This window comes from Oryctolagus cuniculus, chromosome 5 (assembly GCF_964237555.1).
Source record: "Oryctolagus cuniculus chromosome 5, mOryCun1.1, whole genome shotgun sequence".
NCBI classification, from domain to species: Eukaryota; Metazoa; Chordata; class Mammalia; order Lagomorpha; family Leporidae; genus Oryctolagus; species Oryctolagus cuniculus.
This window is the reverse complement of record NC_091436.1, coordinates 81,954,280-81,981,736: the sequence shown is the minus strand read 5'-3', so window position 1 is coordinate 81,981,736 and position 27,457 is coordinate 81,954,280. Positions and strand designations below refer to the sequence as shown.

The following is a 27,457-nucleotide window of genomic DNA, read 5'->3' as shown; positions in this document are numbered from 1 at the left end:
TGGCCCGGGAGTGCAGCGGAGGATGGCCCAAGTACTTGGGCCCTGCACCCCATGGGAGACCAGGAAAAGCACCTGGCTCCTGGCTTCGGATCAGCGCGATGCGCCGGCCGCAGCGCGCCGGCTGCGGCGGCCATTGGAGGGTGAACCAACGGCAAAGGAAGACCTTTCTCTCTGTCTCTCTCTCTCTCACTGTCCACTCTGCCTGTCAAAATAAATAAATAAATAAATGTTTATTGTAAGAGAAAAGCTACTGATTTTGATATGTGTTAGATAGCCACTTTATAAGATTTTCTCATTAATTCTAACAGTACTTAAAAGTCTTGTGGACTTTCAATGTAATTTTACATTCTGAAAACAAAGAAACACTAATTTCTAACATTACACTGTATCAATTTTGGGAGTTTCTTATTTAGCTAAAACTTTAAAGTGGTAGCAGGTACAAAACCACTTGAGCCTGTTGCCTCCCAGGCTATGTATTAACAAGAAGTTGGAATCAATAGCAGAGCTGGCTAGGAACTGAACCAAGCCAATCCAATTTGGCATAGAGGTGTCCCAAGTGACATCTTAATTGCCATGTCCAAAGCCTGTCCCTTGGAAGGTGGGCTATCAAATTTGGGCAACTCCCTTTTAATCCTTCTATTTTTTTCATGAGTATTATCAAATGTCTTTGGCTATCTATTGATATAACTGCATAGTACTTCTTTCAATTGTTCACATAATGAATTGCAGATAGATTTTTTTTAAATGTCTCATTCTATTATATACCCTACTCCTTGGAGTGTCAATTTTAATATTTTGAAGGATTCAATATAGGTGATTTTACACAATTATAGAACTCTATCATGCCTTTCAATGGCTATGCAGTAATACACGGTATAGCTCTACTATATTTACCTGATCAGTGACTATTTATTTATTTATTTTTGACAGGCAGTTAGAGAGTGAGAGAGACAGAGAGAAAGATCTTCCTTCTGTTGGTTCACCCCCCAACTGGCTGCTATGGCCGGTGCGCTGCCTCGATCTGAAGCCAGGAGCCAGGTGCTTCCTCCTGGTCTCTCATGTGGGTGCAGGGTCCAAGGACTTGGGCCATCCTCCACTGCCTTCCTGGGCCACAGCAGAGAGCTGGACTAAAAGAGGAGCAATCAGCACAGAATCCGGCATCCCAACCGAGACTAGAACTCGGGGTGCTGGCGCCGCAGGCGGAGGATTAGCCTAGTGAGCCGCGGCGCCGGCAGGTTGTTCTGTTTTAACTCAACATTGTGATAAACACAGATGTAGTGTAGTGCACCTCTAAAATAATTTCCAATCTCACTTTTACTTTGTAAGCTTCTCCACAGGTAAGGGTGTGGTGGAAAAGACTAAGTTGGTATTTGTCAGGTTCCTAGTTATCGAAAAACATTGGTTTTCCATTATTTTTGAAAGCTCTTTCCATCTTCCCTAATTTCAGCTTTATCTCCATGGTCCTCTTTTGTGGATCTGATTTCACTTCTGTCTGATGCATCCTCTCATACTGGATGGGCTGGGATGCAGAAAACATGGGTAATTCTCAATTTGTTTGTGCAATAGAATCACTTGGTTTGTTGGAAAACCAAATTGTGTCTCTGGGTCCTATCCTTGCATTCTTAACTTCAATTTCCCTAGAATGTGTACTGTTTTCCTTTGAAAGCCACTAGCAGAGCTCTCCTTTACCTCCTCATAATGCTGCAATCTTGCCACATCCACAGGAGCACATTTGGAATCCCCTCCCACAACACCCACCCCTTTCTGCAGGGATCCAGATTGGGGCTGGGGTGGGAGGGACAGTTCCCATCCTTGTAGGCTCCCGCTTGCCCACGACAAAGTGCCCCAAATTCCTGGCCTACTGAAATATGGGCAGAATGTTGTCTAACATTCCTCCTCATCCCCAGTCCCCAGGTTTTTATTTTCACTGCACAATAAGGAAAGAGGAAAAGAATCACAATACCAAGATCTGAAGACATGAATTGCTTCGTTTTCCTGTTTTCTCTCTGTTGGAATTGTTCAATTCAATGACATCAGTATTACCAGTATTCGTTTCCATTAAAGACCAAGTAGACTTTTATAAATGGGCTTAGGAACCTGGCACTCTGCCCCTCTTATTAAACAGACAAAAAAAATATTTTCCAAGTTTCCAACTAATTAAAACAATGAGCTTTTGGTAAGTCCCAAAGACACAGACCTACTAATTTTGAAAACCCCTCTGAACTAAGTTTTCAACTAAGGAGTTCCAACTTGAAACATATTCTGAGTTTCATTTTACTTTTCCAAAATTGTATTACTTTCATAAATCAGAAAAGCATCAAATAAATGAGCTATCAAAGCATCACAAGGATATAGAAAAACAAAAAACCAAATCCAAAATTAGTAGGAGGAAATAATTAAAATTAGAGAATAAACAAAGTTGAAACCAGAAAAATAAAAGATCAGTGAAATGAAGATATTTAAAAAAAAAAACAAAACTGATACACCATTGGCCCAACTAACGAAAAATAAGGGAGCATGGGTGGGAGAAGACCCATATTAATAAAATCAGAGACGAAAAAGGAAATATAACGACACCATAAAAAAAAAAGAATCATCAGGAATTACTACAAACAGCTATATGTCAACAAATTGGAAAATTGAGAAGAAATGGATAGATCCCTGGACACATACAATCTACCCAAATTGAGCCATAAAGACAGAAAACATAAACAGAAAAATAACCAAGATGGACATTGAATCAGAATAAAGACCACCCCAAAAAAGAAAAGCCCAGGACTGGATGGCTACAATGCTAAATTCTACCATTTTTTTTTTTTTAAGATTTTATGTTTTTGAGAGGCAGAGTTTCAGACAGTGAAAGGGGTAGAAAGAGAAAGGTATCCATCCCCTGGTTCACTCTCCAAGCAGCCCCAATGGCCAGAGCTAGATCAATTCGAAGCCAGGAGTCTCCTCCAGGTCTCCCATGCAGGTGCAGGGGCCCAAGTGCTTGGGCCATCTTCCACTGCTTTCCTAGGCTATAGCAGAGAGCTGGATCTGAAGGAGCAGCTGGTGGGATGCTGGCACTACAGGTAGAGGATTTAACTACTGTGCCACAGTGCAGCCCCCCTACCAGACTTTTAAAGAAAAGCTAATTCCAATTTTTCTCAAGCTATTCAAAACAAATGAAAGGGATGGAATCCTCCCAAACTCCTTCCATGAAGTCAGCATCACCTTAATTCCTAAACCACAAAATGACACAGCAGAGAAAGAGAACTATAGACCAGTATCCCTGATGAATATAGATGCAAAATCCTCAACAAAATACAAACTAATGGAATCCAACAACCCATCAGAAAGATCATTCAAATGCACCAAGTGGAATTTATCCCTGGTATGAAGTGATGGTTCAACATCCACAAATCAATAAGTGTGACACATTACATCAATGAAATGAAGAATAAAAACCTTATGATTATCTCAATAGATGCAGAGAAATCACTTGATAAAATAAAACATCATTTCATCATGATGGAAACCTTAAGCAAATTGGGTATAGAAGGAACAATCCTCAACACAATCAAGGCAATTTATGACAAACTCACAGCCAGTTTCTTATTAAATTGGGAAAAGTTGGCAGCATTTCCACTAAGATCTGGAACTAAATAAGAATATGCCCTTAGCGGTAGATGGGAGAGGTGTGGGTGGGAGGGAAGGTATGGGGGAGAAAAAGCCATTGTAATCCATAAACTGTACTTTGGAAATTTATATTTATTAAAAGTTAAAAAAAAAAAAAAGAATATGCCCTTTACCACTGCGATTCAACATAGTCCTGGAAGTTTTAGCCAGAGCCATTAGGCAAGAAAAAGAAATCAAAGGGATGCAAACTGAGATGGAGGAAGTCAAACTATCCCTATTTTCAGATAACATGATTCTATACATAGGAGATGCAAAAGATTCCACTAAGAGACTACTGGAACTCAGAAGAGTTTGGTAAAGAGGCAGGATATAAAAAAAAAATACACAGAAATCAATAGCCTTTGTATACACAGACAATGCCACAGTTGAGAAAGAACTTCTAAGATCACTCCCATTCACAACGGTCACATACACACACACACACACAAAACAAATACCTTGGAATAAACTTAATCAGGGATGTCAAAGATCTCTATGATGAAGATTATAAAACATTAAAGAAGGAAATAGAAAACACAAAAAATGGAAAAATCTTTCATGTTCATGGATTGGAAGAATATCAAAATAACCATATTTCAAAAAGTAATTTACAGATTCAATGTGAAACCAATCAAAATACCAAAGATGTTCTTCTCAGATATGTAAAAAATGATGCTGAAATTCATATGGAAAAACAGGAGACCCCAAATAGCAAAAGCAATCTTATACAGCAAAACAAAGCCAGAGGCATCATAATACCAGGTTTCAAGACATACTACAGGGCAGTTATAATCAGTCTGGTACAGTTATAATTAATGGTACAAAAATAGATGAATAGACCAATGGAACAGATTAGAAATGCCAGAAATCAACCCATGCATCTACAACCAATGTACCTTTGACAAAGGAGTTAAAATCATTCCCAAGAGCAAGGACAGTGTCTTCAACAAATGGTATTGGGAAAACTGGATCTCCATATGCAGAAGCATGAAGCAAGACCCCTATCTTACATCTTACACAAGAATCCATTCAAAATTGATTAAAGACCTAACCTAAATCTATGGTACGATGCCATCAAATTATTATAGAACACTGGGTAAATCCTGTAAGACACTGGCATAGGTAAAGAGTTCTTGGAAAAGACCCCACAGGCATAGGCAATCAAAGTCAAAACTGACAAATGGGATTCCATTAAATTGAGAAGCTTCTGCATTGCAAAAGAAACACTCAGCAAAGTGAAGAGGCTACCAACAATGGGAGAAAATATTTGCACATTGTGCAACTGGTAAAGAAATAATAACCAGAAACTATAAAGAGATCAAGACCCTCAACAACAAAGCAAACAACCCAGTGAAGAAATGGGCAAAGGAATATAAACAGGCATTTTCCAAGAGGAAATCCAAATGGCCAATAGTCACATGAACAAATGCTCAGGGTCACTGGCTGTTAGGGAAATGCAAATCAAAACCACAATGAGGTTTCACCTCATTCCTGTTAGAATGGCTTTCATATGGAAATCAACAAACAACAAATGTTGGTAAAGATGTGGGAAAAAGGTACCCTAATCCACTGTTGGGAATGTAAACTGGCGCAGCCACTGTGGAAGACAGTATGGAGATACCTCAGAAATCTGAATATAGACCTACCATATGACCCAGCCATTCCACTCCTGGAAATTTACTCAAGGGAAATAAGATCAGCATAAGCGTTATCTGTATCCCTATGTTTATTGCAGCTCAATTCACAATAGCTAAGATACAGAATCAACCCAAATGCCCTCATCTGAAGACTGGATAAATAAATTACGGGATATACACATCACGGAATACTACACAGCAATAAAACATGAATTCTTGTCATTTTCAACAAAATGGATGAAACTGGAAAACATCATACTTAGTGAAATAAGCCAGCCTCAAAAGTACAAATATCATATGTTCTCCCTTATTTGTGATAACTAACAGAGCACCTAAAAGGTAATCTATGGAAGTGAAATTAACACTTCAAGATGCAGTGATTTTGAACAGCCCTTGTCTTGACTGTTGAGGAACATTTTTTTTTTCATACAATTTGTTGAACTCTTTACTTAGTATAGAGTTAACTGTAAGTGTATAAAGTTAATTGAAAATGTATTTTAGTAAAAAATATGAATGGGAATAGGAGAGGGAGGATGAGGGGTAGTAGGGGTGGGAGGGTGGGTGCAGTGGGAAGAATCAATATATTCCTGAAGTTATATTTATGAAAAGCATGAAGTTTGTATTCTTCTAAAAAGTTTCTGGGGAAAAACATAAAAATAACTATAAAAAAATTAGGACCCATGACATTGTGAGGAATACTCATGTATTCCCAAACTTTGAAGTGGAGGAGATGTGTTAACTGATCCATTATCCAGCCTCTGAAGTCAAGATTATGGTAGGTGAGCACTGAGTAGTGTTAAGAATCCTGACATTTTGCTTTATTAGTTTCTGTGTAAGGTAAAAATGCTGCTAGTGCAGAACTCTTCAATTTCACATGCTGACATAAATCACTCACCATTTTTTCATATCAATTTAGAATAACAATTTTATTAAAAACAAAAATAAATCTAAAAAGCTACAGTTACACAGTATACACAAGAATTTTGGCATTGCATCCTTTTACATGAAATGTTCTGAATGATGGAAGCCGAACTCGAGTTTACTACACCTTGAAGAGAGGAGGTGAGTGCTGACAGGAGGACACCAAAGTTTCACAGGCAAGACCTGTGGCCTTTGGCTACAGGCAGGGGCTGAAATTAGGAAACATGAAAGACATCTGAAGAAAAACAGATATTCAATACTCTAAATACTTCAGCAGAAAGAGCCAGTCACTTGTAAACAACTTTTTAAAGAGATCTCCTCAGTATGCTTTGTTGCCATAAGGTAAATATTCTTAACTGACTTTTACTCAACTCAAAAAAGCCATTTTTATGGCTGAGGAGTATTTCCCTCTAGATTAGACAAAAGCTTTGCTTTCTTAACCTGGAGGCAAGATTAACTGTAATTAGGCCTTCTTCAGGAATTGTGAATTTCTTTCTCTCTCTTTCTTTTTTTTGATTTACTTATTTATTTGAAAGTCAGAGTTACAAAGTAAGAGGGAGAGACATCAGCTGGTTTACTCCCCAGATGGCCACAATGGCTGGGTCAGGCAGAAACCAGGGGCCTCTTCTGGTTGTCCCACACTGGTGCAGGGCCCAAGCACTTGGGCCATCTTCCGCTGCTTACCCAGCACTTTAGCAGGGAGTTTGATGGGAAGTAGAGCAGCTGGGACATGAAATGGCGCCCTTATGGGATGTTGATGTCGCTGGTGCTGGCTTTACCTGATTCATCATTAAGCCAGCACTTGTGAATTTCTTAGACTAGGACATTTTAGCTCCTTGCTTTTCTGTTTTTCTATTTTTACCCAAATAAGAGGGTTAGAATAAATCAGCAAAACAGAATTGGCCAGCGCCGCGGCTCACTAGGCTAATCCTCGGCCTGCAGCGAAGGCACCCCGGGTTCTAGTCCCAGTTAGGGCGCCAGATTCTGTCCCGGTTGCTCTTCTTCCAGTCCAGCTCTGTTGTGGCCCTGGAGTGCAATGGAGGATGGCCCAGGTCCTTGGGTCCTGCACCTGCATGGGAGACCAGGAGGAAGCACCTGGCTCCTGGCTTTGGATCGGCGCAGCACTGGCCGTAGCAGCCATTTGGGGGGTGAACCAGCGGAAAGAAGACCTTTCTCTCTGTCTCTCTCTCACTGTCTAACTCTGCCTGTCAAAAAAAAAAAAAAAAAAAAAAAAAAAAAAGAAAGAAAAAACAAAACCCAGAATTAATCAAGTTTGGCTCCTGGAAGGTTTGATGAGTGAAGATACCAAGGAAACTGTCTATGGATCCTAATTATCCACGGTGTACATCTCCAGGTATAACAAGGACTTAAAAGTGTGAGATTGGCAACACAACTACTTAGAAAAACAGAGTAAGGCTGAACTGCACTCAATGTCCAGGACATCTATGACACTGAAATGCAACTTACTATAAACAAACAAGCAGCTGTTCAACAGCTTTTTGCATTTGGTACCATAACTACAATCTACTCTCTTCCATTTACCTATTTGGATATTCTTATGATTACATATAATATTAACAATACATTTCCCCTTTAAGTGTGTTATAATACAGCAGAGCATATGAGTGACTAAAAATAAAATCTGAAATCTCCAATGCTAAATGCTATGGCAATGTCAAGCCTTAGCATTCATGCCTGCACGTCTCATGCTCTGAGATAATTGGTGACTAGGTCCCTTTTGGTGGGGTTGACAGATGTACACTCCAGCAGCAATGCTGGGTCATGCTTCTCAAAAGGTATGTTCTCCAGGTATTTTTTGTGTCAACTGTTGTTTACTATTGGTAATATGTTGACGTCAATAAGAGTTTCAGGAAGGTAATTCAATTATTTGGAAATGACAATTCCTTCCTTTTATGGAAATTAAGTGATAGAAAACATTTAGTTCCCAGAAGCTCTCTAATAATAGTCTCGGAAGAAGCTAAAAATGACACAATTTAGTACAAACTGTCCTTTACTTTTATTGCTTGTATACATAAAGATTCATTATAAAACTCAGGGGGACGAGGAAGAAATAATGGAAGAAAAAGTTACCTGCTTTAGCATTTTTAAGAACAGTTTTGATAACTTCTTAGATCAACTTGCTTATCTGAAATAGAGCAAAATCTACAATACAATCATGATAGAATTCTAACAATTGGAGTAGTTATGTTTTTATTTTTTTCTCTTCATATAACGTTAATGCTACAAAATGAGATTGATGACACTCTTATTTAAAAGACATTTTGTACAGTATCAAAATGTGACTTAATACCAACTGAAAAAATAGAGCTTGCATGGTCTATTATTTTAATAATGTTTTATTTTTACTTTTAAGTTTTGAAGGTTGGTAGCAAAGTTAATGTTAACAATATAAATATTCTCTTTATATATGCTGAAATTCTCTTAAAAGTGTTGATAGGCAGCAAGCATTCTAGAATGGGCTTGCAAGGAAAATCAATTATTCCAATATCTAGCATAAATAAGATACATGATGAATTTACATTTACTTCTTTAACTTCCTTGTTATTCCTCATTTTCCTGGTTTATTCTTCATTTGATGTAAAAAGTAATCTAAGCCCAAGGCTTTTAGCTGGAGCAATTATTTCCATTTTCCATAATTTCTTTTTAGTTTTTTTCAAATATATGATAAAACGATCCAATAATCATTGCAGGAAGGAATGATCATTTAAGCTGGATCATGTTTTTTTTTGTCCTTTAATTTAAGAGATATTAATATTAGAGTCATAAAAGCTTTACAGTTTCAACACACACATATACACAATCACAGAATTAAAAATCTTTATGCCTAAAAAAAAAGATCCATTTTGTTCAGCGTATCAAACAAATTTTAGTCTAATGAAATCTGGAAAAATTGCTTTCATTAAATTCAGCAGCCTCTACTTACCTTTAAATATTTTACAGATGGAGCTAAGTTCAGTACTGATCCAAGGATGATGGCATCAAAGCCGTTTAACCCCAAATGATCTGTATTGCTGTAATGTACCACCAATTATTCTAGATTAATAATACCCTGTCTTTAACTTGGCATATACCATCTTTTGGAAAAAATTAGTTTTTTGAGATGAGATACAAGAACAAAATTATTCTTGAGGTTCCACCTCTAATATGCAGAAAGGACGATGTTTGCACATAGCAGCTAGTTTGATACCCATGTTCTGTTAGGCTAGCCTTCACACAATGAGCATGCATGTACAGCCACAGTTCACTGCAGCTGTTCTGAAGTTGAGAACTGCTGCTAATTCAAGTCACAGATGCCAACACATTATGCAACAAGACAGTGGAATTGTGTGTCCACCATGAGAAAAGGAAAATAAACGATGAAACAAATGCAGCAAATATAGGCAGCTGGCATTCAGAACATGCCAAAAAGCTAACACTCATGAACTGTCTTTATAAGGGTTTTTCTTTCCTTAAAAAAAAAAGTCTTTGCATATTTGAAAATGTTACGGTCCCAGAGAATCATGAAGTGCCTTGTCGTTTTTGCTGCTGACTTCTGATGACCTCTAGCTGTTTTTTGCATTGCTGGTAGTAAGTAGAAAGGCTTTTGTTTTCATCTAAAAGCTTTTTATGTTCCTGTACCAGTCGAGATGTATTTTGCTGGTCCTTTTCATCCTGGTCCAATTCTGCAACTAGTTCCTGCCTAAAAAAAATAACCACATAATAAAATATTACAAATGATGGAAAAAGTCACACCTTGCTAGCTGATGATAGCTAAATTTGTGAGGACTTCTATTCTGAGTCTATCATTCTGTGTCTTAGGTATATTACTCCAATATAATTTTGGGCTGGAATGGAAGCCATCACCCACCCGTCTCGTGTAACTACACAAATATCATGATCCTTTCAGTGAGTCACTGGGCTTAGACAATTACTGAAAAAGACAAAATGGTAAAATAAGAGTTTTAAAAATTTCACTTAGTATCTTCTTTTTTGTAGAGAAAGGAAGGAAAAAAAAGCTAGGGAAGGTTGTTTATGGTTACAAAAAAATATGAGATCTTCATCATTTACGTTCTACTTTTATACTCGAACACTCATTCTCTGAAGTCACAATTCTATTTAACTACAGTGCTGAGGGGTAACCAATAGAACACTTACAAACTCATTAAAATAGATGCTATCCAACCTTCAGTTCTTTCTGATTTTAAAACAGTGAGAACAATACAAAATATCAGTTTTAAACCATTTAAATTTGCCAATGTTTTCAAGGAAGACTCTCAGAATCCTTTACAGTCTGATAAACTTTTTAAAGTGAGGCTATTAAGCCAGCGCCACGGCTCACTAGACTAATCCTCCACCTTGCGGCGCCGGCACACCGGGTTCTAGTCCCAGTTGGGGTGCCGGATTCTGTCCCGGTTGCCCCTCTTCCAGGCCAGCTCTCTGTTGTGGCCGGGGAGTGCAGTGGAGGATGGTCCAAGTACTTGGGCCCTGCACCCCATGGGAGACCAGGAGAAGCACCTGGTTCCTGTCATCGGATCAGCGCGGTGTGCTGGCCGCAGTACGCCAGCCGTGGCGGCCATTGGAGGGTGAACCAACGGCAAAGGAAGACCCTTCTCTCTGTCTCTCTCTCTCTCACTTTCCACTCTGCCTGTCAAAAATAAATAAATAAAAATAAAGTGAGGCTATTGGACAAAATGAGTAACTAATAAAAAGCATTTGAACAAAACAGCTTCCTAATATTTCTCATTTAAAATATTTGTTAACTTTAATTTCTTATATTTTAATATTTATAATTTTATCTAGTTATTAGTTTTTTCATTTAATTAGAAAGGCAGAGAGAGACAGAGATCTTCCACGTTTTCTCCCCAAATGCCCTCAACTGCCAGGGCAGGGCCAGGTTGAAGCCAGAAACCTAGAACTCAACCAAGGTCTCCCATTTAGGTAGCAAGAATCCCAGTTATTTCAGCCATCATCTGTTGCCTCCCTAAGAACATGTTAGCAGGGCTGGAATTGGGAGCAAACCTGGGCATTCTGATATGGGATGCTGGCATCCTAAGGGCTTCTTAACCATTGCACCAAACACCTAAAGCATGGATGGGAAACAACCAGCCCATGGATGTATAAGGTCTAAAAAATCATTTGGTCTGGCCCTGCCAAGGCAACTGCAGGCAGGACTCAAAACTCCCTAAGTCTACAGCAGGCTCATTTTTAAGTTGATAATTTTGTTTGGCCTGTAACTGATGTTCTAAATATCCAAATGGCCTTACCAGAAAAAAATACTTACCTTACTGACCTAAAGTATTTAATATACAGACATACGTATAGTTGCCATGATTTTTTCCTGTAGCAATTCATTTTAGTTACTACTTATAAACCAGATTAATAGGTATAAAGTTTCATGAAGGGCATATTTAAGAAAAATTGAAGATTTTTTTCTTAAGAACTGTACATACAGTAAGTAGTAGTGTGGAAACTGGAATAATTTCTTAAAAATCAGAGGAAGACAGTTTCTGTAACACTCAGAAAAGCATGTGTAGATATAAAATTCACTAGAAAAACACTCATGGGTATGAAATATGCCCCTCTAATAAGCAATTTTACCCTCCTAAACATAATTTTTGAAAAAAAAAATCCACATAAATGTTTCTAACATGCAACTGAATGTTAGCAACTAAAATTATTTTACCTATGTCCAAGGAAACAATAAACTTTATAATAGTAAACTTATATAGTTTGACTTTAAAACTCTTAAGAATGTAAAACACATAGATATACACTACCAGTTTATTTTCCTTAGTACTAACATGATGCAGTCAAGAGTCAAGTTTTACATGGAAAATAGTAAATGGCACTTAAAATATAAACATAAATCTGCAAGTTGGAAATGTGCTAAATGACTGATGCTAATAAAAATGATAAAGTTTCATGTCTTGAAACAATATTGTATCTTAACACATTTTAAGCTCAGGATAATAAATCATCATTTCTATTCATAAAAGAGGACTTACTTTCTCTGTAATAACAATGCAATTTCTGTTTGAACTTTCATATATTCTTGTGCCATTTTACAATGTTGTTCAAACACTGCCATAGATTCTTTGGAGTTTGGGCATGGTGCTAGAGGCTGAAAATAAGACAGGAAAGTTAAAGCATAATTAAATCAAATCTCAGTATCTAGCTAAGACGAAAGTTAAGACAGAGAATGTGATATATTTTTATAGCATGAAAGCAACAATCTTTTCAAGGTAAGTGTTAAACTATGCTCTAGAAAGTCTCAGTGTCTTTTGGTCAGAGTTAACTCAGAACTTAAATTTGCACTTGCTGTTTTAATACTTTTGCAGTTACACAAAAGCAGGTCTAGAATACACACATGCAGTCTCTAGTATGATGCTGGTTGTCCAACTGTATTATACCAAAGACGTCCATGGCTCTCAGAATCATGAGGGTGCACTGAAGATTATAACTTCTGCTTTCAGTCACTATGAATATGAGAATGAATCCCAAAAGGTATCAAATAGGAATCAACTTACATGAATCTTATATTTTAATACATTAAAATTGAAGAGTGAAAATGCTATGCTTGGCAGTCTTCACCACAGAGGAGTATTTTAAGAGGACTGTCAGGGTGAGTCTGTCAATCTTAAATTTCATTAACTAAAATAATTATTCATTTGAACTTGATTTCAGGACATTTTATAGAAGGCCATATATAAAAGTAGAGATGAATGAATATAAAATGGATAGGAACACAACTGTAAGCTTGAAAGATAAAGTTCCCCTTTACCTGTAGTTGGTGATCCAGTGTAAGATAGGCCATAGGGATGGAGTTATCTGATCCATTGGTATCTGAAATTCAAGCATATATTTTATTTATTTCTGTCATATACAGTCATAAACAACAAGCAAGAAACCATTCATGAGGTATTGGTTTTCTCTGCTAAAATAAAAGACATGGAAAAGTTACTGCTATTGGAAATCAAGAATCTAATTTTCAATTCTAAAGGTAAAAAGAGGACAATGATCAGTTAATTAGAATGCAATTATATTCTCTTACCTGCAATGTAAGTTGGCTATACGTTGAACAGAATACAATATTAGACTGTAAGTACTTGTTTGATTAAAAACAGTGATATAGGCCCTTTATATTCTAAATTCAGTCTCATTTGACCCTACCTAATAAAACCCTAATCTTTCTTCATCCTGCTAAATTTACTAAAAGGCTCTGTGAACTCTGTCAATAGTTGTGTTCCTTAATAAAGAAGGGGAGAAAGCAAGATACACACTCTTTTCCAATTTATACAGATTCTAAAGTGAACTTCCATTTCGCCCATAAGTAAGACTCACTATAGAAAATAGAGACACTGTGAGTATATTACACATACGAACAAGACAGAAACAAAAAGGTTTGAAACTGTGACCAACCCTCTCCCCACTTCCAAAAGTCATTTCAAACTATGCTCTCCTGTGCTTTTCACAAAAGTAAAATGGAATAAAAAAGTCCCCTGACTTAATAGGAAAAATTAACATCTCCACTCCTATTATTCTTTCTTAAATCACTAACACCTTATATCTCATTATATTAACACCTTGTTTCTGATGTGTATTTTATTCACATTTTTTTGCTAGATAAATTATTATTTATTATTTAGAATTCAAATTAACTCTTTCCATATGATTTCTTTGACATTTCTTTTTTTTTAAACTTTTGTTTAGTATATATAATATTTCCAAAGTACAGTTTATGGATTACAATGGCTTCCCCCCACATAACTTCCCTCCCACCTGCACCCCTCCCATCTCCTGTTCCCTCTCCCATTCCATTCACATCAAGATTCATTTTCAATTATCTTTATATACAGAAGATTGATTTAGTATATTTTAAAAAATGTTTACTTATTTTCATCTACTTGAAAGGTACCGCACAACAGACAGAAAGAAACAGAGATCTTTTATCCACTGTTTCACTCCTCAAATGGCTGCAACAGTCAGGGCTGGGACAGGCTGAAGCCAGGAACCCAGAACTCTATCCAGGTCTCCCATGTGATTGGCCAGAACCCAATTACTGTGCCATCATCTGTTACCTGCTAGGATGCATTAGCAGGAAGTTGGATCAGAAGTGGAGCAACCCGTACTTGAACTGGCACTCTGGTATGGGAATGTGGGTTTCCCAAGTGTTGCTTAACCTGCTATTCCACAATAACTGTTCCTAGTATGTATTTTAGAATGAATACTTACATGTTTCACAGTATATTATGAATGGACAAAAAGTCCAGGAATGGGGCAGGTGTAGGGCACAGTGGTTACATGCTTCTTAGAATACACACATCCAATCATGGGGTGTCTGGTTTGGGTCTCGGCTACTCTGCTTCTGATCCAGCTTCTTGCTAATGAGTACCATAGGGGGCAGTAGGTGATGGATCAGGTACTAGGGTCAATGCCACCTACATGGGAGACCAGTATAGAGTTCTGGGCTGTTGACTTTGCCCTGGTCCAGCACAGGCTATTGAGGGCATTTGTGGAGTGAACCAATGATAGGTGGATGATCTCTCTTGGTCTCTTTTTCTCTTTGCCTTACAATTAAATGAAGAAACAAAACAAAAAACCCCAAAACTGAACTCTTATCAGCAAATAATTTCTTAAAAGAGGAAAAAAAAAAACCAAAAACTCCCCAAAATTTTGCTATTCAAATAATTAAAATCCTTACACAGAAGGGTTTTAATTATTGAATTTCATGTTTTCTCTAAGTGGGGTTTCACTTCTGACTTTTACCTAAGTTGAAACCAAGCTTCAGTAAGAACAGTAATTGGTCACAAAATGGCAAAGTTATTCCATGAAAGCTTTGAAAAATGTTTCAATTGGTAATCAAACTCAACCTCTTTTTATAAAAAAAAATTATTTATTTCAAAGTCAGAATTACAGAGAAAGAAGGAGAGACTAGTTCACTCCCCAGATGGCTATGATGGCCAGGGCTGGGCCAGGCGGAAGCCAGGAGCTTCATCTGGGTCTCCTGCATGGGTGGTAGATGCCCAAACACCTAGGCCATCCTCTGCTACTTTTTTCAAGCCATCATTAGCAGGGAGGTGGAATGGAAGTGGGGCAGACAGGACACAAACTGGTGCCCATGTGAGACCGGCTATGCCACAACTCCAGCCCCCAAACCAACCTCTTGTAAATGTCAAGATTTACATTGGTTTGGTTAAACTCGGCAAAATCTCTTTTCAGGTCCCTCCCAACATTACACCTGTTTCACCTTTTATTCCTTAAGTATACCTTCACTTTACACGGAACACTGCCTTCTCCTTTTTGCTTTATGACTTGACACTAACCCTCACCTTTTAATGAAAAAGTTACAGACTATGCCAGGTTTTATTTGATTTTTCTTTTTAACTATTAGAACCCTCAGCCTTTAGTACAAATGTAGTAGTTTATGATGCTTATTTTTTTGTGTCAGTATAATAATACTATTCCTGAATGCAAGGGATGGGCCAGGTCACATAGGTGTGCCTTTGCACAGTAGCAAGCACAGCAGGAACTGCGTCTCCTCCCCTGGGTCTAGGTACAGATGTCGTTCTTTATATCCCATTATATTGTAAATAGAGACTGAGAAGCACTATCTGCTATGATTATTATCATTATGCTGTTTATCTGGAAATACACAAACTTTTGTTCTAAATTTAAAAAAATCTAATTAATCAGGTTGTTTTAACTTATGCTTATATTCTTAATTTTTTCCTAAGTCACAGAAATCTGTTCCCAGAATGTATTCAGCTTGGTTATCAATACTTCTTAGAAATCCTGTAAGGGGCCAGCATTGTGGTACCGTGAATTCAGCTGCCACTTAACAGTGCTGGCATCCTGTATTGGAGGGCTGATTTGAGTCCCAGCTGCTGTTACTCTGATTCAGCTTCCTGTGAATGCTGCTGGGAAAGCCAGAAGCGAGGCACTTCTTCCAGGTCTCCCAAGTGGGTGCAGGGGTCCAAATACTTGGGCCATTTTCTATTGCTTTCCCAGGCCATAGCAGAGAGCTGGATGGAAGTGGAACAGCCAGAACTTGAACTGGCACCCACATGGCATGCTGGTGCTGCAGGCAGCAGCTTTACCTGCTAAGCCACAGTGCTGGCCTCCAAACTGAGTTACTGTTAACTTAAACCAGAGTCTCAGTTTTAAAAATGTATTTAAAATTATTTCAAAGCAAAGAAAAAATTAAGTTGATAATTCAATGTAGGCTCAAGTAAGATTTCTAGTTAAGTGAGAGATACTTAAAAGATTTTTGATTTCACCCCTGTGAATTGACAATCTGTCACATTGTTGACTGGTGTGTGTAGATAAGTCTAGGCTGCAGCTAGGAGCCTCTGTCAAGTTGAGCATAGACCTGGGCAAATGCTGCCATAATGTCAGGGATAGTATTCCTCCACTGGAACATTCAGGAAACAAATCTCATGAGTGCTAATGATAAAGTCTGGTGAGAGCATTTTCCTGTCTACAGACGGGAGGACCCCATCTATGATGGACTTTGCACATATGCTGAGCACTGGTGAAGGTCTAAGACAATTCCAGGCTGTGATGTGCTAGGAGCAAAACCTAGAGGAGGTTTTGCCACTACTAAATTTAAACTTACTAAAACTAAAGAGTACAGCCCTGGCTAAACATAGCCCTATCTTACATGACACAGAGAAAAGCCACTCCGTTAATTTTTTAAAAATTAAATTATAATTGACTAAACTGTGCCAAATAGCTATTAATACTTGAGTCATGTTTTAGTTTGTAAACACAGAAAGCTGACTTTTTAATTTCAATTTAATTGCCACTATTAATAACATAGTTGATGTAATATAAAAATCTCAAATGGTTTAATTTTTCAAAGTATAAGAGATCATCTTTCATTCTCTGACTTAATAATATATAAATAAAAATTTTTATATAAATATATTGCTGAGTATTTATCAAGGCATTCTCTTAGTGTTAGGGAAATTTTAATTGTATAATAGTACATTATTTTCTGCTTGCCTATAATGAAACTACTTTATCAATACCTTCAGAAGGTATAATTTAATACTCACACTGTGACCAGTTATTCATGTTGTGGAGTTTCAATAACTCTTAACAGGCTATTAAAGATCCATTAATAGGATATTTATGTGACAGAAGTGATATATCTGTATCAGCTAAAAATGATTCAGAAGGTCAGAAATTTTCCTCTGAGGTATAAATTGTATAGTTCTTTCAACCAAAGAATGTGATGAAGATGATGATTTTTTTTTTTACTATTCTGCTGATTTGAGTTATTTAAAAGATAATGACTTTACTACTATCACCGTGTAGGATGCATCATAATAATACCACAGACTGAAGTATCAAGAGTATAATTTACTACCTAACTGGGAAAAACCCAGAACAAACTATCTCCAAAACACCTGTTTAGTACTGGGAGGAAAAAATGAAGAGCAAGGCCATCCTTCTGTCCCAGTACACAAAAAAGACACTTGAAAATTTATTCCTAAATTGTTGATTTTACTAATTATGAAAATTTAAACCACTGTATAATGCCTGCCTTTGTAAAGATTAGGGTAAGGATACAACCAAATGAACACAAACATGAGGAATTGACAGGTCACCTGTGGAATCATCAGGGGTCCATGGATGACTTCGAGCCGGCTTTTCTGAGGTTGGTCCTGAGGTAGTGATCATTCTGACACTAGGACTGGATGACCTACTGCTCACCTGTAAGAAGTGACAGGAGAAACAAAATAGGATTTTGATTAAAAAATTGATAAGAGAACATTTCAATTAAAAAACAAAGGATAGACTTCCATTTCTATTCACAGAGGTCCTCAAGCACTCCTGCAAAAAAACCCTCAAAGAGTGATATTTATGTATGTTACTGTTTATATGCACTCACACGATACCTCTTAAGAATTGTTGAGAAAATAAGTGAAAAATTCTTTTGAGACCAGAAACAAACCAAGACAAGATACTAGCAGGGACTTAAGCTGCTAGTCCTGGGTTTCAAGTGAATACCAATGGCCTAGAGCTTGTGTTTTGACTGCCTGTTCCAGTCAGAGGAACAGAAGATAAAAACTTTGCAGGATGGGAATAAGAATGGATAAGTTTGGCTTTAAGCCAAAACTCAGGAAAGGTCATATTCATAGAAAAATGAACAAGGAAAATAAAAAAAGAGCTGCCCTATAAAAGCAGCAAGTCAATTTTTCAGTGTTGGTAGTGGCTCTGGGTGTAGGGGAGAGAAAAATTTCCAGAATTGATGGAAGACACAATAAATCCTAAGCATAAAACAATAAAACTCACATTTTGAATTTAACATTGGGATACAGAAAATAGATGGAATATAGAAAAGGCAGTCAGGGAGAAGACAGGTTACTCAGAAAAAAATACCAGAAACAACAAGGGGAGCCAGAAAGAAGTAGAGAGCATTCAAAGTGAAAACAAATGCCAATGTAGAATTGTTTAGCCAACAAAAATGTGAAGAATGAGGTCAAAATAACATTTTTGGATGAGCCAAAATGGAGTTAACTATCCAAACTCTTGTCATAGCAATTTATAAAATTATGTACTTCAGGAAGAAGAAAAAACTTTTCTTGATTAAAGGATCAAGATATAGTAACAGATACTGGTAAACAAGGAGCTAAGTCTAAACACTGAAAATATTAAGAATGGAAATGGGTACTAAATTTGTAAAATTATCAAACAAGCAAGATGGTACTAAAATGGTACAAACAAGAGGAGCACTGATTTTCATATCCTTGTGTGGTTCAGGATAAGGTAAACATATTAATGCAGTTGGTATGACAGAAGTATTAACTACAATTAGTGATATTTCACAAGTGTTAACAGCAGTAGTAACATATAATCCCCAAGCCAGAAAGAAACATAGTGAACTGAGAAATAAATTTACTCAATTCAAAAATAAGGCAAGAAAGGAGAAAAAAAGAGAAACAAAGGAAACCAGACAGTAAGAGGATGCAAACTTAGTAACCATATGAATATAAATTGATTAAACTCTCTAATTAAGATACTAAAAAACAAATCAAACTGCCAGGTTGAATTAAATGCTATTTATAAGAGAGATCTATGCAGATAGAGAAAAATAAAGAATAAAAAAGATAACCAGGTAAAAGTACCCAAAGTAGATAAGTATTTTATATTAACACCAGATAGAATACATTTTAGACTTCCCCCAAAATGATTGGAGGAAGAGATAAAATGATAAGTGGTCCAATTCAGAATATACCAATAAAGCCAAAAAACAAAACAAAACAAAAACAAAAACACACACACACAAACCAAAAAACAAGAGCTCAGCAAAACTCTAAAGCAAAAGGGATACACACCTACTATCAGAGTGAAATATTTTAACAGTCTGTAAGTGATACATAAAAACAGATTACAAAAAAACGCATACAACACAGTGAAATCTGAACTCCATAAAAAGTAAGCTTGTGTTAAATAAATATGACCCCATGCCTGCTAAAGGAAGAATGTACCCTCTTTTTAAGCATTCATAGAACATTTTTGAAAACTGACCATATACAAAACTATGAAGCAAATCCAGGAAAGGTTAAAAAAATTTCTATATTATATAAATCATATGAGGCAAGGGATCCAACTTACATAGTTAGGAAAAGAACCAAGATACAAGCTTCCTCAAATGAAAAATAGTACCTAGTAAGTTAAAAAATTTTTTTAGGGGCTGGTGCTGTGGCGCAGCAGATTAATGCCCTGGCCTGAAGTGCCTGCATCCCATATGAGTGCAGATGAGACCCCTATGAGACCTGGCTGCTCCACTTCTGATCCAGCTCTCTGCTATGGCCTGGGAATGCAGTAGAGGATGGCCCAAGCCCTTGGGCCCTTGCACCCGTGTGGGAGACCCAGAAGAAGCTCCTGGCTCCGGGCTTTGGATTCACGCAGCTCCAGCTGTTGCAGCCAACTGGGGAGTGAACCAGAGGATGGAAGAACTCTCTCTCTCTCTGCCTCTCCTCTATCTCTAACTCTTTCAAATAAATAAATCTTAAAAAAAACTTTTTTAAGTAAAATAGACACATTCCAAACAATACTTAAATAGTCAAAACTTCCATACATTATAGGAAACATCAAACTCAGGGGGTTTCATAGGCAAGTATCATCAAACATTCAAGAAAAAATCTTTTACAGTGTTAATGAGGGGCTGTGTTGTGGCGCAGCAGGTTAAGCTGCTGCCTGTGATGCTGGTAGCCCCAATAGCTAGCAGCCAAGTATCAGGTGCTGGTTCAAGTCCCAGTTATTCTGCTTCTGATCCAGCTCTCTGTTAATATGCCTGGGAAGGAAGCAGGGGATGGTACAAATACTTGAACTGTCTGTCACCTATGTGGCAGATCCAGATAAGAGTTCTGGGTTCCTGGCGCTGCCTTGGCATCAAAATGCCATTTGGGGAGTGAACTAGGGGAAGGAACATCTCTTTCTGTCTCTCCCTCTCTCTGTCACTCTGCCTTTCAAATAAGACTTTAAAAAGGAGAAGCCATTCTAGGAAATAGAAAAAATAATTCCTGGCTCATGTTATGAAGGCAGAAAACCCTGTTAATCACACAAGAACAGTATGAGAGAAAAATTACTAGCCAACCTCATGAAAATAGATGAAAAAGTCACACTGAATCTGAAATATAAAAGCAGTAAAAACCATTAAAAAACTTGAGTTTATCTAACAAATGGAAAGGTCACAAACCTGACATCAGGAATTCTATTAAAGCAATTCATCACAATAGATGAGGGGAGAAAACCTCAATAGATGCATAAAACATCTGAAACAAATTTAACACCCATTCATAAAAAATATACATAACAAAAATAAATTTCATTTAAAAGAGGTAACTTCTTAGCCCGACAAAAGAACACATGGGGACCCTCACTAGGATTGTTAATAGTCCATTTCTTAAGTTGGGGTGGTAGTTTCTTATCAGATTTCTTAACTTAGAAATTATATACACATTCTTGCTTACATATTAATATTCCAAATATTAAAAATTCTCAAAGGATATATAAAATGGATTACATATGCTTTAAAAAAGATTTATTTATTTGAAAGGCAGAGTGACAGAGAAGAGAGGGAGAAACATGGAGAGATCTTCCACCTGATGATGGTTCATTTCCCAAATGCTCACAATAACCAGGAGTTGGCCAGGGGAAAGTCAGGAGCCAGGAACTCCATCTGGGTTTCCTACAGAGGAGCCAGGGACTCAAGTACTTGGGCCATCATCCGCTGCCTCCCAGAAGCATGGAGAAGTCAGCACTTGGCCCATGAACTGCAATATGGGACATATGTGTCCACAAAGCCCATTTTGCATACGATTTTTTAAAAAGCACTCTTTTTTTCTTCAAGTGTTACTGAATATCAAATAGGCTCAAAAAAAAAAAAAAAACCCATGGAAGCAAAATGTATATATGAAAAACTAAATTCATGAAGAATTTTATTACAGTTTCAATATGTAAGCACAGAAACTCTCAAATTCAAGACTGTATCAAGTAAAATGAAAGGCAACAGAAGAGAGAAAGTACCCAGTAGATGTGGAGTTTTAACTATGCTGTAACATCTGCCTTTGGTCACTTCAGCAATTCTAGTGTTCTCTATCTGGACATGGGTAGCAGTACGGGCAGGGCTCAGAGGTTGACTTTTAGTGTCTTATACAGTGCTAAAATTTGGTGATCTTAAGCTTTGTAAACCCATGATAGTAGGTATTGTAAATACCCAAAGGGACCTCAATTACAATTTCAGAGGTAAAAATCACAAAATAATTTTGAAGAAAGACATAAAATACTATTTTCATCTTGTGTACCTACTGAAATGGCTTAAATTTGAGAAAGTTTTCCTATGCCATAAACAATTTTTAATTGTGTCAGATCAGTGTTTGAAATCTGCTTCATTCATGCCACTTGGTCTATCACAATGCTCATTCTGTTTTTTTCCTCCTCCTTGCTAATACCTCCCCATCCTGAAGGCCTGGCTTAGGTTTCTTTCAATATTATGTGGTCATTTATGCCAGTTCTTTGCAAAAGACCTGTGTTTGAGGACAACAAGGAGTGACTGGTAGTATACCAAATGCAAAATGTTCATTTACTTATTAGTGGGTCAGTTCTGAAATTTTCACTCTGGTATTCATGACCTTCCTTCTAGGTTTATCTTACCCATCCATATTCTCTCCTATTTCATTTCCTTATGTCCTTCTTTCTTTCCAAAATACTCTTGACTCTTCATTCAAGTATAGTAGGTGTAGTGTTCAGAGAATGTATGAAACAGACACATATTAAACTGGCAATTTTGTATGTCAAATAGTAATTTCATATGGGTCAGCTAATACTTTGGAGACCTGGGCTTAAATTTCAGTTCTGTCATTTATGGCCCTGTGAACTTGTATAAGTAATTCATCCTCTTTAGCTTTAGGTTTCTCATGTATGACATGTGGTTGAGAAGGTGTAGTAAAAAGCAAAAAGGCAGGCCTTGGAGACCAGTCACTCCAGTACGAGTTTCTGCTCTGCCTTAAGTTGTGCAGCTCTAGTTATTCAACCTCTGAGACTCAAGAGTAAAATAAGGACAGTATTACCTACCTCATCAGGTTGTAAAAATGTAATGAAATGATGTATAGTAAGTATGTTAACCCAATAAAAATGCTCATTAAATGCTGAATAGTTAAGTGGTTGTAAACGCAAGATGGGAATATATGAGTAGGCTTGTAGTACCTATCAATTCCTTTCCTAGTTCAAAAGCATAGTTCTTTTATTAAAGTATGTTCAGTATACTAATCCTTATTACAAAGAGATTTTCCTTATTTGAATTTCAGCTATGTTTATAGTTAGTTTTTACATAAACATAAATTTGAACCTGAAATGTTGTTATTTTCAGTTTTTAATTCCTCAAAAGTACTATAATCTCTTAAGAACAAAAACGGTGTGCACTGTATATCCCCAAGACCTAGGACAAATGCTGAATATACAATAACCATATAATACATACTCACTGACTAAAATGACAACACAAACCGTTGGCACTGAAGAAGGTTAGTGTTTATGCTTATTTACCACTAGTATGTAAGAAGAATAAGAAGACACATCAAAGAGAACCAGTATGGAAATGTGTAACTCTTATAATACTGTTATCATTGGTAAGGTAGGTACAGATATAAAATTATTCCTGAGTTTAATCTTCTTTGATTAAAAGCATGTCTTGATGACTTAAGTACACTGATTTCTCATAGTCATAATTTCTACTGTAAATCAAGAGCAATTTTTCCTCAAAGTGATGGCAGACTGTGGGGTTTCAAAGTCAATGTAATTTTACATTAATGATTTAACACCTTAAGAGGAAAAATATCAGTTTGTGACATGAAAGAATCAGAATTAATTATTATAAATGAAAAAAGATTTAAGGTTTTCAAAATAATGAGTTTAATATATTAAAAGAAGGTCCCTGAACACTTGCAATATTAAAATGAGTCAGCCTATTTGGACCTAATATGAATCATAGTACTCCTTAAATTTAAATCATTCTCAAGAGAATTCTTGGCTATGTATTTATTCCTTTTCACTTACTACTTTCCAAGAAACTCAGACTGGCGCCACAGCTCACTAGGCTAATCCTCCGCCTTGCGGCGCCAGCACACCGGGTTCTAGTCTCGGTCAGGGCACCGGATTCTGTCCCAGTTGCCCCTCTTCCAGGCCAGCTCTCTGCTGTGGCCAGGGAGTGCAGTGGAGGATGGCCCAAGTCCTTGGGCCCTGCACCCCATGGGAGACCAGGATAAGTACCTGGATCTTGCCATTGGATCAGCGCGGTGCGCCGGCCGCAGTGGCCACTGGAGGGTGAACCAATGGCAAAGGAAGAACTTTCTCTCTGTCTCTCTCTCTCTCTCACTGTCCACTCTGCCTGTCAAAAAAAAAAAAAAAAAAAAAAAAAAAAAAGAAAGAAACTCTTGGTACTCCATGTGCATGCTCATTCTACCTGTACTTTCCTACAGCTTTATGAAACTAAGAAATAAGGTAAATAGTTTTAGTTCAAGTTTCAAAACTGGTTTTTAAAACTTTGAGAAAAGATATGAGTTAAATTTACATCCATAAGTTAACTAAATAAGTCTTTATACATCAAGGAATGTGTATCTCAATGAATAACAAAATAGGCTGACATGTTTGTATGAAAAAACTAAAGAAATATTTTGAAATACCCTATAACTGTATTTTTCAATGTCTGAAAAACACAGAGCATAAATAAGGCAACATTTGACAATTTAAAACAGTTTCCAGCTAAAGTTACATTACTGCTTGTAACTAACTCTAGAAGAAATCTTGTTTTATAGTAGCAAAGTTTTTTTTTTAAATCACTGGTAAAATTATAATGGTTAAAAATGCTCTCCAACTATTAACTCCTTTAGGTTGCTCCTTCTTTTGAGACATTTACAATTACTTTATTCTACTCCCCAAATCCAAAGTTTAACACATTTAGGAAAATTTTCACAGAATTGGATAGGAAAGTGGTTATGAAAGTACAGAAATGCCACACAGCAAGGTAAGACAGCAAAATAATATGAAACCAAATTGAAACTACAGGGGCAAATTACCATCCGTAGACATGAACCAGAACTGGCCTTTGCCCAGAACTTTATCCTGCTATTTATAAAAAGGAATTGGGAGTTATTTTACAGACAAAAATAAAGCTTAGCTTTTTATGTCTCACCTGAAACACTGGGAAAATATTTTCTTAAGTCAAGAACTAATGCCCAGTGCTACTATTTAGACTGACATTTAAAAGCTATTTAAAACCCTCAGAAATCTTAGTTGCTACAATTATACATGAATAAGACAGAGGCTAAATGCTGATTTATATGATATTCTAGCTGAATTAATATTTTAATAATATTTTAAAAATATAAGTTGGTAATGTAGATTTATAAGGGTATTTTTTTCATTATGTTAGTCACAAATAATTCAAATAATCTATTGGTAACAAGGTATATGGAAAAAATTCTTTGAAAAGATATAGGTGCAATCTAATTCAGGTTCAACTACAGTTCTTAACATGGAAATTCTAGAATTGCACTTTATCTTATACGGTCTTTAAATTATCCAGTAAAAAGGTATACTGTGAGCCAATAATTATGCAGAACTATTATGTTTCTGACAGAAAAATTTATAGTAAAGGAGGTTTAGATTGAGCAGCATTACGAATCATATCCCTTAAATAAATAAAAAGAGGTAGCTGTTTGACCTAGTGGTTAAGATGCTGGTTAAGACAACTGTGTCACATATTGGAGTGCCTGGGTTCAATTCTTAGCTCCAGCACCAGAGTTCAGCTTCCTGCCAATGTAAACTCTGGAGTCAGCCGATGATGGATCAAGTAGGTGGGTCCCTGCCACCTATGTGGGAGACCTGGATTGAGTTCCTCGCTCCTGACTTTTACTCAGTCCAGTCCTGGCTGTTGTGGGCATTTGGAAAGTGCAATTGCAAATGGGAGCTCTGTTTGTCTCTCAATTTCTTGAATAGGTTTAAATTAACAAAACAAAAAATAAATAACAATTTTTAGTAATATATCTCTTAATATGTGAGATAAAAGATTTTTAAGGCAAATACTTTTCAGAACCTGGCCACAAGTTTTTCTTACTGTGTGTGTACAAAGGACAGAATGCCAGTGGATTTTACTGTTTTCCCAAGTGCTATTACTTCATTTCTTACTATTGTGAGAGCCAGGAAATGGTTCCAAGAGCCCTGGGAGGCACATTATGGAGAGACAGGCATACACATAGATTAGGATCTTGTGTGCATCTGGCACTCTCATACATGATAAGAACCCCAAGGCCTGGTATTTACCATTTCCCAATAAGGCTGGTGAAGCTCAGGGAAATAAGGAATTTGCCCAAAGTCACATATTTGATGAATAAAGGTAGATCCTAATGTCCTCCTAAAACTGAAATGTGGCATGTGTCCAGCCCAATGCACAATCGCATCATCACCTTGCGATTGTGGTTTCTACTAACTGCAGATCTCCAAGAGAAATCCTCAGTGCAAGTTTATATTGGATACAATTCTAAAAGGGGGGAAGGGGTTCATGCAGGCACACCTGAGAGTACAATTTAGGATAACATGGAAAGGCTCACTCTGATATATAAAAAATAAATTTGTGTAGTTATCTGTAGAAATCTGTTATCATAATAAACATCATTATTAATTATAGGTTAGCTTTGCTGAATGATGAACTCATGACCACTGAAAATATTTATGTGAGAAGCAGAGTGAGAGAGGGAAAGAGACACAGAAAGAGATCTTCCATTTGCTGGTTCACTCCCCTAATGGCTGCAACAGGCACCTGGAACACCACCCTGGTCTCTCAAGTGGGTGGCAGGGGCCCAAACACTTGGGTCATCTTCCACTGTTTCCCCAGGTGTGTTAATAGGGAGCTGTTGATTGGAAGTGGAGCAGCCCAGACTTGAACAAGAGCTCATATGGAATGCTAGTGTCGCAGGTGGTGGCTTAATAAGCTACCCTGTAACACCAGCCCCCAGGGAAAAATATTTAAATAATAAATGATGATATATGTAGGCTATCACCAGTCAAAATACTTAAACTTTGCTAGGATTATTTCAGTATACATTACATCGAGTTTTATCTGCAAAACAGGATTGTCATGGAGAATTTAGTTTAGCAAACTGCAAACAAATACAAAGCAGCCCCTTTAAGGGGTTAATATTTAAATAATGGGGGCAGGTGTTTGGTCTAGTGGTTAGGATGCTGGTGAAGAAACCAGTGTCCCTTACTGGTGTACCTGGGGTTGATACCTAGCCCCAGCTTCTGAGTCCAGCTTCCTGTTAATGCAGACCCTGGGAGGTAGTGGTAATGCTTTAAGTGACTGGGTTTCTAACACCTACGTGGGAGGCCAGGCTTGAGTCCCAACTACAGCCGGGATACAGGGCGTGAACCAGCAGATGGAAGCTCTGTTTCTTTCTCTGACTCTCAAACAAATAAATGAGATTTAGAGAATGAATATTAAGGGCCTGCTTAGCAAAAAGTTAGTGTACAACAAATGGTAGCTATTAGTATGTAATTGTGCAATCGCTGGGAAAAAAAAATCCCAAATAAATGTAATAATCTGCTCAAATTAGCCCTTTGGGGAACAGGCTTCATTGGTATTATCAGTGGCTCATAGCCAAAGACCACTAGGGATATACAGGATATACCTGCAGTGGAGCTGGGTATTACTTGGTTCAGCAAAGAAGAATGCT

At 37.2% G+C, this 27,457-nt stretch overlaps 1 protein-coding gene across 5 annotated transcripts in view; it reads right to left on the bottom strand.

Moving 5' to 3' along the window:
* Positions 1-6,191: 6,191 nt before the first annotated feature.
* Positions 6,192-27,457, bottom strand: part of MAP3K7 (mitogen-activated protein kinase kinase kinase 7) — an 80,145-nt gene continuing 58,879 nt past the window's right edge. For 2 of the 5 annotated variants that reach the window (XR_517954.4, XR_011388616.1), the window contains 6 exons: positions 17,828-17,933; positions 12,997-13,058; positions 12,221-12,336; positions 9,160-9,915; positions 8,307-8,361; positions 6,192-6,424 (listed from right to left, as the gene is read on the bottom strand). Coding sequence is in view for 2 of the 5 variants with exons in the window: in XM_002714584.5 (XP_002714630.2) it covers positions 9,735-9,915; positions 12,221-12,336; positions 12,997-13,058; positions 17,828-17,933 (465 nt within the window). In the remaining 3 variants the exon portion in view is untranslated. Of the gene's footprint in view, positions 9,916-12,220; positions 12,337-12,996; positions 13,059-17,827; positions 17,934-27,457 lie in introns of all 5 variants that reach the window. The other 3 variants (XM_002714584.5, XM_002714585.5, XR_011388615.1) reach the window with 2 other exon arrangements.